This window comes from Mesoplodon bidens (assembly GCF_964165515.1).
Source record: "Mesoplodon bidens genome assembly, chromosome: 9".
NCBI classification, from domain to species: domain Eukaryota; kingdom Metazoa; phylum Chordata; class Mammalia; order Artiodactyla; family Ziphiidae; genus Mesoplodon; species Mesoplodon bidens.
In genome coordinates this window covers 32,673,280-32,689,991 of record NC_138166.1, presented here as the reverse complement: position 1 = coordinate 32,689,991, position 16,712 = coordinate 32,673,280, and the positions used below count along the sequence as shown (strand labels likewise).

At 40.5% G+C, this 16,712-nt stretch overlaps 1 protein-coding gene across 2 annotated transcripts in view; it reads left to right on the top strand.

Annotated features, from left to right (window-relative positions):
• Positions 1 to 16,712, top strand: part of DNAH11 (dynein axonemal heavy chain 11) — a gene marked incomplete at its 3' end in the record, with an annotated part of 314,796 nt that overhangs the window by 70,097 nt on the left and 227,987 nt on the right. For both annotated transcript variants that reach the window (XM_081244744.1, XM_081244745.1), the window contains exons 21-25: positions 966 to 1,124; positions 2,033 to 2,116; positions 3,630 to 3,788; positions 6,692 to 6,814; positions 16,116 to 16,238. In XM_081244744.1, coding sequence (XP_081100870.1) covers positions 966 to 1,124; positions 2,033 to 2,116; positions 3,630 to 3,788; positions 6,692 to 6,814; positions 16,116 to 16,238 — 648 coding nt within the window. The remainder of the gene's footprint in view (positions 1 to 965; positions 1,125 to 2,032; positions 2,117 to 3,629; positions 3,789 to 6,691; positions 6,815 to 16,115; positions 16,239 to 16,712) is intronic.

The following is a 16,712-nucleotide window of genomic DNA, read 5'->3' as shown; positions in this document are numbered from 1 at the left end:
TTTACATAGTAGGAAATTAAGAGAGTTGAAAGTGGATAAATGATTAACCATGGGTATTTAAAGTTAAAAAGAAACTCAAAAAAACTAAAATAATAGAAATTTGGGGTATTGAGAGGACGCTGGGAGAAAATGTAAAGTGGAAAAACAAGTTAAATCCTTTGTTTGCAAAGCCAGTTAAGTTTGTAATGTCTAAACTTATTAAATCAAGAAGCAGCAACTTGTGCACAGAGCTGAGAGTTCGAGAAACCGCTCCCAGAGGAACTGGAGAGAGTGCCGGTGTTTCCAGCTTTTCCTGCATTGCAAGCTCTTCTGTACTCCTTGCACCTGACCATATTAATATACTACTATGTTAATAAAAACTAAAAATAAGAGCTGGTTTATCAAAGAAAAAGATGAGTCAGCTTATATTTGGTATAAAACATAAACTGTTGTACATCGATGGGATGGTTAGGGGAGGGAGCCTTGGTAGATATAATCATATGGTGAAATTTCTCATACTGTACTATGTTCTGTGTATTGATAATCTCTAGGGTATTTTTTAAATCTGAAAGTTCTTTTTTTTAAAGAAGTGATTTATTCTTAAGTGGAAGTTTCTAGCACCTTGTCTTTTGCTCCCCAGCAAAGTCGTCCCCAGCTGTATGATGAAAATCAAGAGGAAAATTTGTATTCATAGCAGTTTGATACCAGAGCAGATTTTGCTGAAATAATGAATAGGGAGGGTATTGATAACATTACTGTATTTACTGATAGTCTACTCTAACTTTTTTGAGTAGTTGTGAGTTTGCTCCTCTAAAGCCCCCATTTTACCAATAATTATACTTCAGATTTCTTTCTATTTTCTTTTAAAAATCGAAGTTGTTAAATGTTGACATAACCAGAGCTACACACCGCTGTGGCTCTTCTTCTCTGGCAGTTCGTTGGATATTAACTGTGTTTGTGTGCGTGTGTATGCGTTTTCTCCTTAGGCAAATCAAGAGCTCGAGGCATTAGAAGAAGAAATGTTGCAGATGCAAGAATCTACTCATCTTTTTGAAGTGGCTCTTCCAGAGTACAAACAAATGAAGCAGTGTCGCAGAGAGATAACATTGCTCAAGGGGCTCTGGGATGTCATTATTTATGTTAAGGTAAGACACTGCTTTTTGAAAGCATGCTTTTTTTCTTTTAGTATTTCTTTTGTATAAGTACGCAATTTTTAGTGTCTCTGTCATTCTGTTTGGGTTTTATAATGTCTTAAAATATGTGGGTATTAGACTTTTTCCCCAGAATTAGAGTTCAGATATCTCTGAATTATCAGTGCTTTTTGTTTGCCATTCTGAATGAAACTTGGTATTATGAGTTGACTGCTTCAAATCCTTCTTGAGAGTTATGTAGGATATAAACAAAACTTAATATATACCACACACATATGGTCACTTGTGCATACAAACTGATGTGTACACCCATGGTTATACTTCCGTACGTGTGCATATATAAACAGGCCTAACTAAAAATAAAGTTACTTTGTCTGTATTAATTAAGTTGCAAACTTAAGTGTAAAAATAAGTTCTAGGAACTAGGCATATTGCAATATGTGTTATACATTATTTTCTTTGAAGTTAGTTGAAAGCCAGTGAAGATATTAACAATGCATAGAATATGGTCAAGAAGCTCATGAGAGTTTTGTCTATAACGGATGAAGATTTTCTTATGAAAGCTTATCTTATGTGTAGAATTATAAAAATATGGTATTTAATGGTAACATTATTTATCAATTCATTCAGAGTATTCAGGATTAAATGATAATGATGGTGTGTGTATGGAATTTGTCATTGCTTCTAGAAATGAACATATCACAATGTTTTAGCCTTAGGTTTGACATGTTCTGACAACTTTTTTTGTGGTGGGAAAGTTTTGACAGGTGCAGTTAATACTTAAATAATTGACTTTCCCCTGGATGATGGAGCCGCTGTGTATCATCAGTTTAGATATTTTGCTGCGGAGACTTGCTTTCACCAAATGTTGTTGACACTTTTATCTGCTTGTGCGTTTTCAGAGAAGCATTGATAATTGGACTAAAACCCAGTGGAGACAGATTAATGTGGAACAGATGGATGTGGAACTCAGAAGGTTTGCCAAGGCAAGTTCCATAACTGTCTGTGACGACGATTTATCTTCCTCAGCACCACCTTCTTCCACCTTCCCTAGCCTAATGTCTGCATGTCCTTATTTACTTCAAACAGGATGATTTGAGACAGGATTTTTTTTTTCACTCTCAGCCAGTTGCACTTGTAATCAAGCCTACCTTTCTGTGAATGAGTGGATAAAAGCATATTAGAGCTAATGAATTGATGAGCAGTGGCTATCATCAGGCGCTCCCTATGGCTGTCTAGAATGGAGGGCGGGAGGTGAAGCACAGAGCTGAGGGGTTAGGCTTACGAAAGCTGTCGAATTCTTTCTCTAGCAGCTGTAAGCATACTGTATCTTCAAAGGTACCTTTCCGTTGTGGACTTTGGGGCAACTAGTTGGGGTAACTTGTGGATGTGTATGGAATACTGTGATCTTTTTTCTTATTACTGCCCACTCCAACATCGCAAGGGGGCTCAATGTAACAGAACTGAGATTTTTTTGAATTTCGTGCTTTGATAGTTAGTCCCCACGGCCCTATGCCCTCTGAAGAGAGTAAAGCCTCTTTGGATAAAGCCAAATGCATGTTTGGATAAAGCCAAATGCATAGCCATGAAAGGCAGTTCAGAAGTAGCCAGGCCTTTTTTTTGCTTTCTTCTTGCTCCAGAACATCCTCATCCCGACTCAGTCCTGTGCTCCACTCCAGCCAACTCTTCCCATTTTTTTCTGCCCTTTTTATCCTGGCCCCAAGAACCCTAACTAGAACAGCCCATCATTCTTTTGCATGCTCTAGGGTCACTGTGCCTCTTTTCTGTGCTCACTCCCTGCCCGTCTCCTTGCCCAGTGGACTGTCTCACTTCAGAGTGACAGTTTGACCCCCACTCTCAGCTGAAGATATTTTTCCTTTTTCTTTCTTTTTTTTTTTTAAAGAAGTAGCACTGTCCTTTTGTGCTGTGCTGGGATTGTTGTTTTATTAGGGGTTTTCTCATTCACAATTGTTAATGTTGTTCCGTGAGCCAAGAAGACAGCCAAGTCAAGGGCCCTGTTTGACACGTCTTAAAATCATGACTATTTAGTTCCAAGGAAGAAACACTCACAGGTAACCAGCATTTCAGGGCTACCATTTAAATAAGCCAGGTCTTCCGCAGGGAGGTGTTAGTAATCCAGGTAACAATCTCAGTTTCCTGCTTATTTATGTTTCTAGAGGAAGCACTCTTCACTGCACATGTCCCGTAAACTCTATTAATTCTCTACATTTAATGACCCTTGGGTTTCCTCATGGAACATCAAGTTAGAGCCTGTGAATAAGAAACCAATGTATCCAAGTGGCTTGTACACAGTGGACTCGTAATATATGAGTGACTGGATCCTTTTCTGTTTCTCTAGTTTTAGTCTTTAACCTGGGGACTTATATGTTTTTACTTTCTTCTTATCCAGGGAAATGTAAATTTATTCTTTCAAAGGAGGAAAATGATAAAACATATTATTATTTTGGGGGACCTAGTTTTTTTATCTCTTTTCTTTAGGAAATTTGGTCTCTCGATAAGGAAGTCCACGTGTGGGACGCTTACTCAGGCCTGGAAGGCACAGTGAAGGACACGATGACCTCCCTGAGGGCCGTTGCGGAGTTACAGAGCCCTGCCCTCAGAGACAGGCATTGGCACCAGCTGATGAAGGCCACTGGGGTCAGTTTCCTGAGTCTCACTAATTGAATATTTTTGTGACTGAAGTGTGATTCCTTGGTTTACATCATTCACCTGGGATGAAGTGGGATTTGGAAAAAGGTTTCTGGTCAGATGCAAGAGGTCAAGCTCTTTGAGATGTGACCAAGGACTAGTCCTGCAGATATTCTAGTTTTAGCCCCTGCTATGGACTAAATATGTTACCCCCTCCAACGCTCCCAATTCATATGTTGAAGCCTGAGTTCCTAATGTGATGGTGTTTGGAGATGGGACCTTTGGGAGATAGTTTGGTCATGAGGGTAGAATTCTCATGTATGGGTTCAGTGCCCTTGTAAGGGGATGAAGACCCCAGAGCTTTCTACTGTCTACCATATGAAAATAAAACAAGAAGACAGACATCTGTTAACCAAGAACAGAGCCTTCACCGAAAACCCAACCAGGCTGGCACCCTGATCTTGGACTTCCAGCCTCTAGAACTGTGAGAAATAAATGTTTGTTGTTTAAGCCTCCCAGTCTATGGTGTTCCGTTAGAGCAGACAGAAGTGACTAAGATACCCCCTGCCCCCGCCAACCTTTTATCTCTTACTGGCCTATATGCCCTGAAATAAGACACTTAACAATTCTGTTTTGAGTTTTTTTATTAATAAAGTGAGAGGGATGCTATCTACTCTCATAATCAGAGGAATCTTGTAAGGATCAAGTAAGATAATGTGAAGGCATTTTATAGAGCATGACATGGCTGCAAAGAATCTTATATTTTGTGGAGAGGATCAGAGAGTATTAGAAGTGAATTTGGAGGGAGAGAGAATTCAGAAATAGTGATTTTTTCTCCCCACAATTTATTTAATAATGGCATCCTTTTTTGATGGTCTTTTGATGGGTTTTTTTCTAATTTTTTTTAGAGATACATTTTTTTAAGATTTTTTTTTGATGTAGACCATTTTTAAAGTCTTTATTGAATTTGTTACAGTATTGCTTCTGTTTTATGTTTTGATTTTTTGGCTGCAAGGCATGTGGGATCTTAGCTCCCCGACCAGGCATCGAACCTGCACCCCTGCATTGGAAGGTGTAGTCTTAACCATTGGACCACCAGAGAAGTCCCAGATGGTTTTTTATTTTATTGCAAAATATAGAATTATTTCTCATGTGTCTGTACCATTTGAGGTTATATTTTCTTGCCTTTCTACATCTATTTAGGAGCAAATATACCAAACTTACACTTTATTTTTCGGGGAAGGTGACCTTCATGAGTTTAAAATGCATAAAATGCAGCCTGATGTGAGTGTTTTCTGCTAGGCACACATCGTGAAGAAGGGCTCTCATGATTTGAAGACAAAGTTTGCAGGGTGGGGAAACTGAGGAAAGGGGCAGCCTGGTGAAGTGGGGGTGGCCTAAGCTTTATTGGTCCAACTCTAACACCTAGTATCTATTGGATCTTGGGCCAGTTACTTGCTCTCTGTACCTCAGTTGCCCCTTCTATGAAATACAAGTAATGCTATAATGCTGCCATGCAGACTTGGTGAGATGAGATTATATATAGACCCTAGCACATAGCAAATCCTCAATAAATGGTCCCTGAAGTTTTTATTATAATACTTTCCATAGAGTCTTTTAGGCATTGCATATTTAGGCTTTATAGCTGATTAATTTATTCTTTCAGAAAATCTTCATTGAGTCTCCCAACATGGAAGGTATACTGTGTGTCCCACTCCCCGACCCCTGCTCACATTAGCCCCAGTGAGCTTTCTTCTTACCACAGTGTCTTGCCTGTGTCATGCCCTTCTGCAAGCTAGGAAAAGGTACTTCTTTGGCAATTGAGAAAAAGGCATCTTCCTCCAGGCTGATCTGGGGCATCAGAACAATGACTAGATCCAACCTCCAGTTGTCACCTGGGCAGGGGGTCCATATTCACTGCACAAACTATGCAGCTAATCGGGGGCCTCGTTATGCATCCCAGCTCATTCCTTCTCTAAGACAGACCTGACTCCCATCAGTTCTGGAGTGAGGTCAAAAGTGATCAGAGATAGGGTGACCAACTCATCTGGTTTGCTCAGGACTTCCCAGGTTTTAGCCCAGGAAACCCCCCAGTCCTGGGCAAACAGGGATGTTTAGTCATCCTGTGCAGAGCCGCGCATGGTGATGAGCAACATTACTGATTGAGGAGAGCCAGAGAGGACTGCACCTTCCGAGAAGCAGGGACTGGATATTCGTAGCAGGGGCAGGAAAGGAAATGGCTTCCTTGCAAATGTGTGGTGGGATCAGCTGTTCATTTGTGAGGGACATGGGTGAGTCTGGGCGCTTAGGAAGAGCTGAGAGCTTCTTAACAAATATGGAGGTGGGGAAAGTGGGGAGTCAATAAGATGATGAGGAAATGTGAGTGACTTTTTCACATGGTAAATATGAATAATGACAGTATAAGTAAGAATAATTATTTTTTGCCAAGGAACTAAGATTAAGTCAATGATGAAACTAGGTTAAAGCACGGAAGCAACTGGGAATTATGTTCAGTGAATAGAGTACCTAAGGAAGAGAAGACAAATGAGCTATTACCTGATTCCTGGGATTTCAACCAAATTATAATAAATGAACAATGTGATTCTCTTTAAAAATGGGTTTTGTGGGCAAAGGAGGTAAGAAATGAGCTGACAAGGGAGGGTTATGAAACAAAAGAAAGTACTGTAGTATGAACGTGGCCTCAACCTCAGCCCTTGCTTCAATGGGTGATGCCTCAGTAACTGGGAGTAAAAAAGCAACGTCTTTGGTTGTCTGCACATTTCAGAACTCGAAATGTACTCAGCAGCTGACTTGAGTATATTTAGCTAAGTTTCATTCCTCTGGCCATTAGGTAGAAGGAACCATTAATATATGTGGAATATAAATTCTGCCTTTTTTTTGTTCCTAATCAGGTCAAGTTTACTATAAACGAAGCCACCACTTTGGCAGATTTGTTAGCCTTGCGGTTACACCAAATGGAAGAGGATGTCCGAAGCATCGTGGACAAAGCAGTGAAAGAACTGGGGACTGAGAAGGTGTTGTCCTTGGGCTGTTTCTTTTTACCCTGAGCTAATTCTGTGCACTGGCACGTAAGCAGACTCAGGGAGAAGTCCTCCTGCCATAGTTGTGTGGAGATATGTTTCCCTGGGTAGGAAACAGCTTCCTTCTAAGCCACAGTAAATGTGTAAAACAAGAGAGTTGACCCAGTTGATGATGACGATTATAACAGAAAACATTTATATATCGTTTACTTGGTAGCAAGCACTGCTCTCAGAGCTTTATATTAATTCATTTAATCCTCTGAGGATTATCCCTATTGTACAGATGAGGAAACTGAGGTATAGAGAAGTAATTAACTTACCCAGGTTCAACAAGGGACCTGGGATTCACATTCTGGCACTCAGAGTACTACCCAGAAAGTAAATAATATCTATCAGACCTTTTTTTTTTTTTTTTAACATCTTTATTGGAGTATAATTGCTTTCCAAGGGTGCGTTAGTTTCTGCTTTATAACAAAGTGAATCAGTTATACATATACATCTGTTCCCATATCCCTTCCCTCTTGCGTCTCCCTCCCTCCCACCCTCCCTATCCCACCCTTCCAGGCAGTCACAAAGCACCGAGCTGATCTCCCTGTGCTGTGCGGCTGCTTCCCGCTAGCTATTTTACATTTGGTAGTGTATATATGTCCATGCCACTCTCTCCCTTTGTCACAGCTTACCCTTCCCACTCCCCATATCCCCAAGTCCATTCTCTAGTAGGTCTGTATCTTTTTTCCCGTCTTACCCCTAGATTCTTCATGACATTTTTTTTTCTTAGATTCCATGTATATGTGTTAGCATACAGTATTTGTCTTTCTCTTTCTGACTTATTTAACTCTGTATGACAGATTCTAGGTCCATCCACCTCACTACAAATAACTCAATTTCGTTTCTTTTTATGGCTGAGTAATATTCCATTGTATATATGTGCCACATCTTCTTTTTTTTTATATAAAACTATGATTTGATTTTATTTTATATTTTTTAACAACTTTATTGGAGTATAATTGCTTTACAATGGTGTGTTAGTTTCTGCTTTATAACAAAGTGAATCAGTTATACATATACATACGTTCCCCTATCTATCCCTCTTGGGTCTCCCTCCCTCCCACCCTCCCTATCCTACCGCACTAGGTGGTCACAAAGCACTGAGCTGATCTCCCTGTGCTATGCAGCTGCTTCCCACTAGCTATCTATTTTACGTTTTTTTTTTTTCAGAGTTAATCATTTATTTATTTTTATTTTTATTTATTTATTTTTTAAGAAGTATATTTTATTTATTTACTGAGATATAATTAACATATAACATTGCATAAGTCTAAGGTATACACCATGCTGATTTGATACATTTATATATTGCAATATTACCAACATAGAATTAGCTAACACCTCTAACACATCACATGATCATTTCTTTTTTTTTAAATTTTTTTAATTTTTTGCTTTATAACAAATTTAATCAGTTATACATATACATATGTTTCCATATCCCCTCCCTTTTGCGTCTCCCTCCCACCCTCCCTATCCCACCCCTCCAGGCGGTCACAAAGCACCGAGCTGATCTCCCTGTGCTATGCGGCTGCTTCCCACTAGCTATCTACCTTACGTTTGGTAGTGTATATATGTCCATGCCGCTCTTTCACTTTGTCACAGCTTACCCTTCCCCCTCCCCATATCCTCAAGTCAATTCTCTAGTAGGTCTCTGTCTTTATTCCTGTCTTACCCCTATGTTCTTCATGACATTTTTTTTTCTTAAATTCCATATATATGTGTTAGCATACAGTATTTGTCTTTCTCTTTCTGACTTACTTCACTCTGTATGACAGACTCTAGGTCTATCCACCTCATTACAAATAGCTCAATTTCATTTCTTTTTATGGCTGAGTAATATTCCATTGTATATATATGCCACATCTTCTTTATCCATTCATCCGATGATGGACACTTAGGTTGCTTCCATCTCCTGGCTGTTGTAAATAGAGCTGAAATGAACATTTTGGTACATGACTCTTTTTGAATTATGGTTTTCTCAGGGTATATACCCAGTAGTGGGATTGCTGGGTCATATGGTAGTTCTATTTGTAGTTTTTTAAGGCACCTCCATACTGTTCTCCATAGTGTATACCAATTCACATTCCCACTGGCAGTGCAAGAGTGTTCCCTTTTATCCACACCCTCTCCAGCATTTATTGTTTCTAGATTTTTGATGATGGCCATTCTGACCAGTGTGAGATGATATCTCATTGTAGTTTTGATTTGCATTTCTCTAATGATTAATGATGTTGAGCATTCCTTCATGTATTAGTTGGCAATCTGTATATCTTCTTTGGAGAAATGTCTATTTAGGTCTTCTGCCCATTTTTGGATTGGGTTGTTAGTTTTTTTGTTATTGAGCTGCATGAGCTGCTTGTAAAATTTGGAGATTAATCCTTTGTCAGTTGCTTCATTTGCAAATATTTTCTTCCATTCTTTTTTTTTTTTTTTTTTAAATAGCAGCAAGTCCCCCCATCACCAACCCTCAATCAGGATCTGTCAGGGGGTCAGAAGAGCTAACACGAGTTAGTATCCTTTATTTATTTATTTATTTATTTATTTTGGGCTGTGTTGGGCCTTCGCTGCTGCGCACGGGCTTTCTCTAGTTGCGGCGAGCTGGGCTACTCTTTGTTGCGGTGCGCAGGCTTCTCATTGCGGTGGCTTCTCTTGTTGCAGAGCACAGGCTCTAGGCGCGCGGGCTTCAGTAGTTGTGGCACACGGGCTCAGTAGTTGTGGCTCGCAGGCTCTAGAGTGCAGGCTCAGTAGCTGTGGCGCACGGGCTTAGTTGCTCCACAGCATATGGGATCTTCCTGGACCAGGGCTCGAACCTGTGTCCCCTGCATGGGCAGGCGGATTCCTAACCACTGCACCACCAGGGAAGTCCCATTTTCTTCCATTCTAAGGGTTGTCTTTTGGTCTTCTTTATGGGTTCCTTTGCTGTGCAAAAGCTTTGAAGTTTCATTAGGTCCCATTTGTTTATTTTTGTTTTTATTTCCATTTCTCTAGGAGGTGGGTCCAAAAGGATCTTGCTGTGATTTATGTCATAGAGTGTTCTGCCTATGTTTTCCTCTAAGAGTTTGATAGTTTCCGGCCTTACATTTAGGTCTTTAATCCATTTTGAGCTTAGTTTTGTGTATGGTGTTAGGGAGTGTTCTAATCTCATACTCTTACATGTACCTGTCCAGTTTTCCCAGCACCACTTATTGAAGAGGCTGTCCTTTCTCCACTGTACATTCCTGCCTCCTTTATCAAAGATAAGGTGACCGTATGTGCGTGGGTTTATCTCTGGGCTTTCTATCCTGTTCCATTGATCTATATTTCTTTTTTTGTGCCAGTACCATACTGTCTTGATTACTGTAGCTTTGTAGTATAGTCTGAAGTCAGGGAGCCTGATTCCTCCAGCTCTGTTTTTCGTTCTCAAGATTGCTTTGGCTATTCAGGGTCTTTTGTGTTTCCATACAAATTGTGAAATTTTTTGTTCTAGTTCTGTGAAAAATGCCAGTGGTAATTTGATAGGGATTGCATTGAATCTGTAGATTGCTTTTGGTAGTAGAGTCATTTTCACAATGTTGATTCTTCCAATCCAAGAACATGGTATCTCTCTCCATCTATTTGTATCATCTTTAATTTCTTTCATCAGTGTCTTATAATTTTCTGCATACAGGTCTTTTGTCTCCTTAGGTAGGTTTATTCCTAGATATTTTATTCTTTTTGTTGCAGTGGTAAATGGGAGTGTTTTCTTGATTTGACTTTCTGATTTTTCATCATTAGTGTATAGGAATGCAAGAGATTTCTGTGCATTAATTTTGTATCCTGCTACTTTACCAAATTCATTGATTAGCTCTAGTAGTTTTCACGTAGCATCTTTAGGATTCTCTATGTATAGTATCACGTCATCTGCAAACAGTGATAGCTTTACTTCTTTTTTCCCGATTTGGATTCCTTTTATTTCCTTTTCTTCTCTGATTGCTGTAGCTAAAACTTCCAAAACTATATTGAATAAGAGTGGTGAGAGTGGGCAACCATATCTTGTTCCTGATCTTAGTGGAAATGCTTTCAGTTTTTCACCATTGAGGCCGATGTTGGCTGTGGGTTTGTCATATATGGCCTTTATTATGTTGAGGAAAGTTCCGTCTGTGCCTACTTTCTGCAGGGTTTTTATCATAAATGGGTGTTGAATTTTGTCGAAAGCTTTCTCTGCATCTATTGAGATGATCATATGGTTTTTCTCCTTCAATTTGTTAATATGGTGTATCACATTGATTGATTTGCGTATACTGAAGAATCCTTGCATTCCTGGAATAAACCCCACTTGATCATGGTATATGATCCTTTTAATGTGCTGTTGGATTCTGTTTGCTAGTATTTTGCTGAGGATTTTTGCATCTATGTTCATCAGTGATATTGGCCTGTAGTTTTCTTTCTTTGTGACATCCTTGTCTGGTTTTGGTATCAAGGTGATGGTGGCCTCGTAGAATGAGTTTGGGAGTGTTCCTCCCTCTGCTATATTTTGGAAGAGTTTGAGAAGGATAGGTGTTAGCTCTTCTCTAAATGCTTGATAGAATTCACCTGTGAAGCCATCTGGTCCTGGGCTTTTGTTTGTTGGAAGATTTTTAAACACAGTTTCAATTTCAGTGGTTGTGATTGGTCTGTTCATGTTTTCTATTTCTTCCTGATTCAGTCTTGGCAGGTTGTGCATTTCTAAGAATTTGTCCATTTCTTCCAGGTTGTCCATTTTATTGGCATAGAGTTGCTTGTAGTAATCTCTCATGATCTTTTGTATTTCTGCAGTGTCAGTTGTTACTTCTCCTTTTTCCTTTCTAATTCTATTGATTTGAGTCTTCTCCCTTTTTTTTTTGATGAGTCTGGCTAATGGTTTATCAATTTTGTTTATCTTCTCAAAGAACCAGCTTTTAGTTTTATTGATCTTTGCTATCGTTTCCTTCATTTCTTTTTCGTTTATTTCTGATCTGATTTTTATGATTTCTTTCCTTCTGCTAACTTTGAGGGTTTTTTGTTCTTTCTCTAATTGCTTTAGGTGCAAGGTTAGGTTGTTTATTCGAGATGTTTCCTGTTTCTTAAGGAGGGATTGTATTGCTATAAACTTCCCTCTTAGAACTGCTTTTGCTGCATGCCTTAGGTTTTGGGTCGTTGTGTCTCCATGTTCATTTGTTTCTAGGTATTTTTTGATTTCCCCTTAGATTTCTTCAGTGATCACTTGGTTATTAAGTAGTGTATTGTTTAGCCTCCAGGTGTTTGTATTTTTTACAGATCTTTTCCTGTAATTGATATCTAGTCTCATAGCATTGCGGTCAGAAAAGATACTTGATACAATTTCAATTTTCTTAAATTTACCAAGGCTTGATTTGTGACCCAAAATATGATCTATCCTGGAGAATGTTCCATGAGCACTTGAGAAAAATGTGTATTCTGTTGTTTTTGGATGGAATGTCCTATAAATATCAATTAAGTCCATCTTGTTTAATGTATCATTTAAAGCTTGTGTTTCCTTATTTATTTTCATTTTGGATGATCTGTCCATTGGTGAAAGTGGGGTGTTAAAGCCCCCTACTATGAGTGTGTTACTGTTGATTTCCCCTTTTATGTCTGTTAGTATTTGCCTTATGTATTGAGGTGCTCCTATGTTGGGTGCATAAATATTTACCATTGTTATATCTTCTTCTTGGTTTGATCCCTTGATCATTATGTAGTGTTCTTGTTTGTCTCTTCTAGTAGTCTTTATTTTAAAGTCTATTTTGTCTGATATGAGAATTGCTACTCCAGCTTTCTTTTGGTTTCCATATGAATGGAATATCTTTTTCCATCCCCTCACTTTCAGTCTGTATGTGTCTCTAGGCCTGAAGTGGGTTTCTTGTAGACAGCATATATATGGGTCTTGTTTTTGTATCCATTCATCCAGTCTGTGTCTTTTGGTGGGAGCATTTAATGCAGTTACATTTAAGGTAATTATCGATATGTATGTTCCTATTTCCATTTTCTTAAATGTTTTGAGTTTGTTATTGTTGGTCTTTTCCTTCTGTTGTGTTTCTTGCCTAGAGAAGTTCCTTTAGCATTTGTTGTAAAGCTGGTTTGGTGGTGCTGAACTCTCTCAGCTTTTGCTTTTCTGTAAAGGTTTTAATTTCTCCATCAAATCTGAATGAGATCCTTGCTGGGTAGAGTAATCTTGGTTGTAGGTTTTTCTCCTTCATCACTTTAAATATGTTCTGCTAGTCCCTTCTGGCTTGCAGAGTTTCTGCTGAAAGATCAGCTGTTAACCTTATGGGGATTCCTTTGTGTGTTATTTGTTGTTTTTCCCTTGCTGCTTTTAATATGTTTTCTTTGTATTTAATTTTTGACAGTTTGATTAATATGTGTCTTGGCGTGTTTCTCCTTGGATTTATCCTGTATGGGACTCTCTGTGCCTCCTTGACTTGAGTAACTATTTCCTTTCCCATATTAGGGAAGTTTTCAACTATAATCTCTTCAAATATTTTCTCAGACCCTTTCTTTTTCTCTTCTTCTTCTGGAACCCCTATAATTCAAATGTTGGTGCGTTTAATGTTGTCTCAGACGTCTCTGAGACTGTCCTCAATTCTTTTCATTCTTTTTTCTTTATTCTGCTCTGCAGTAGCTATTGCCACTATTTTATTTCCAGGTCACTTATCCGTTCTTCTGCCTCAGTTATTCTGCTATTGATCCCTTCTAGAGAATTTTTAATTTCACTTATTGTGCTGTTCATCACTGTTTGTTTGCTCTTTAGTTCTTCTAGGTCCTTGTTAAACGTTTCTTGTATTTTCTCCATTCTATTTCCAAGATTTCGGATCATCTTTACTGTCATTATTCTGAATTCTTTTTCAGGTAGACTGCCTATTTCCTCTTCATTTGTTAGGTCTGGTGGGTTTTTACCTTGCTCCTTCATCTGCTGTGTGTTTCTCTGTCTTCTCATTTTGCTTAACTTACTGTGTTTGGGGTCTCCTATCGCAGGCTGCAGGTTCGTAATTCCCGTTGTTTTTGGTGTCTGTCCCCAGTGGCTAAGGTTGGTTCAGTGGGTTGTGGAGGGGACTAGTGCCTGTGTTCTGGTGGATGAGGCTGGATCTTGTCTTTCTGGTGGGCAGGTCCAGGTCTGGTGGTGTGTTTTGGGGTGTCTGTGGACTTATTATGATTTTAGCAGCCTCTCTGCTAATGGGTGGGGTTGTGTTCCTGTCTTGCTAGTTGTTTGGCATAGGGTGTCCAGCACTGTAGCTTGCTGGTTGTTGAGTGAACCTGGGTGCTGGTGTTGAGATGGAGATCTCTGGTAGATTTTCGCCATTTGATATTACGTGGAGCTGGGAGGTCTCTTGTGGACCAGTGTCCTGAAGTTGGCTCTCCCACCTTGGAGGCACAGCACTGACTCCTGGCTGCAGCACCGAGAGCCTTTCATCCACACGGCTCAGAATAAAAGGGAGAAAAAGCAGAAAGAAAGAAAGAGGATAAAATAAAATAAAATAAAGTAAGATAAAATAAAGTTATTAAAATAAAAAATAATTATTAAGAAAAAAATTTTTTTAACGTTAAAAACACACACACACACACACACAAAAGCAGACAGATAGAACCTTAGGACAGATGGTGAAAGCAAAGCTATACAGACAAAATCTCACAGAGAAGCATACACATACACACTCACAAAAAGTGGAAAAGGGGAAAGAATAATAAATCTTGCTCTTAAAGTCCACCTCCTCAATTTGGGATGATTCGTTTTCTATTCAGGTATTCCACAGATGCAGGCAGGGTATGTCAAGTTGATTGTGGAGATTTAATCCGCTGCTCCTGAGGCTGCTGAGAGAGATTTCCCTTTCTCTTCTTTGTTTGCACAGCTCATGGGGCTCAGCTTTGGATTTGGCCCCGCCTCTGCTTGTAGGTCGCTGGAGGGCCTCTGTTCCCCGCCCAGACAGGACGGGGTTAAAGGAGCAGCTGACTCGGGGGCTCTGGCTCACTCAGGCCATGGGGAGGGAGGGGCACGGAGTGCAGGGCGAGCCTGCGTTGGCAGAGGCCGGCGTGACGTTGCACCAGCCCGAGGCGCGCCGTGCGTTCTCCCGGGGAAGTTGTCCCTGGATCCCGGGACCCTGGCAGCGGCGGGCTGCACAGGTTCCCTGGAAGGGAGGTGGTGAAGTGACTTGTGCTCGCACACAGGCTTCTTGGTGGCGGCAGCAGCAGCCTTAGCATCTCATGCCTGTCTCTGGGGTCCACGCTGATAGTCGCGGCTAGCGCCTGTCTCTGGAGCTCCTTTAAGCGGCGCTCTGAATCCCCTCTCCCTGCGCACCAGCAAACAAAGAGGGAAGAAAACGTCTCTTGTCTCTTCAGCAGCTCCGGACTTTTCCCGGACTCCCTCCCGGTCAGCTGTGGCTCACTAGCCCCTTCAGGCAGTGCTCATGCCCCCAACCCCAGTCCTCTCCCTGCACTCTCACAGAAGCCCAAGCCTCAGCTCCCAGCCCCGCCCACCCCGGCGGGTGAGCAGACAAGCCTCTCGGGCTGGTGAGTGCCGGTCGGCACCGATCCTCTGTGCGGGAATCTCTCCGGTTTGCCCTCCGCACCCCTGTTGCTGTGCTCTCCTCTGTGGCCCCGAAGCTCACCCCCTCCGCCACCCGCAGTCTCCGCCTGCAAAGGGGCTTCCTAGTGTGTGGAAGCCTTTCCTCCTTCACAGCTCCCTCCCACTGGTGCAGGCCCCGTCCCTATTCTTTTGTCTCTGTTTTTTCTTTTTTCTTTTGCCCTACCCAGGTACGTGGGGAGTTTCTTGCCTTTTGGGAGGTCTGAGGTCTTCTGCCAACCTTCAGTATGTGTTCTGTAGGAGTCGTTCCACGTGTAGATGTATTTCTGGTGTATCTGTGGAGGAGGAAGGTGATCTCTGCATCTTACTCTTGCACCATCTTCCCCCTCTCTCGGATTCTCAGTCTTGAGTGCCTATCAGACCTTTAAGATAACCTTTTATGTCCCTTCCTGCTCTGGCATTGTGTTTCAGTGAAGGATATAAAACTCAGATCCAGTAAAAAATAAAATTTGATATTGGTGTGACGCTTGTTCCTTTTGTGTAGTGGAATTCATTCTTTAAACCTCATCACCGTGAATTATTTGGAGGAAAAAACGTGAGGCCAGTGATACTTGATGTCCCTCTGTTGTTGTTTTTTTTAATTATAAAAACAATTTTTAAAATTCCAGATGATAGCCTAAGTATCGGTCCTAAATTAAACTTTTGTGCACATAACTAAATACTGTTTACATCTAGGTTGTTACTGAAATCAGCCAGACCTGGGCAACCCTGGAGTTCTCTTACGAAGTTCACTCTCGGACAGGCATTCTGTTACTGAAGTTTGATGAACAATTGTTTGAAACTCTAGAGAACAACCAAGTAAGATGGATATATTATTACAGATTTTTTCATTTTAAATTACGATTTTAGATTTTTCCCAATTTCCAATACTCAGCATTTCTTTCTTCATTCATTGCGCATCTGCTTGTACCAGGCTCTAGGCATAGTACCATTTGGGCTCAAAAAGTATGAACACTTGTTCTCAAGGAACTTGCACTTGAGTAGGGAGACAGAGACAAGGTTCCAAAGGGTCTTGTAAGGTGGTGGTACTTGTGCTGAACCTTGAAGGTTGGGCTGGTATTCAACAAAAAATGGTGATCAGAAAAGGGTGTTATAGGCAAAGGGGACAATGTTAGTGGCATCTTGGAATGCCAGAAAGTACCTGCCCTTCAGAGGTAATTTAAAGAGTTTGGTTTCCTTAGGATATAGATTTTCTTGATAGGAGTAATAAAAAATAAGGCTGGAGGGACAGTCCAGAGCGCAACCTATGTGGTCTTGAATTCTAAGGTTATG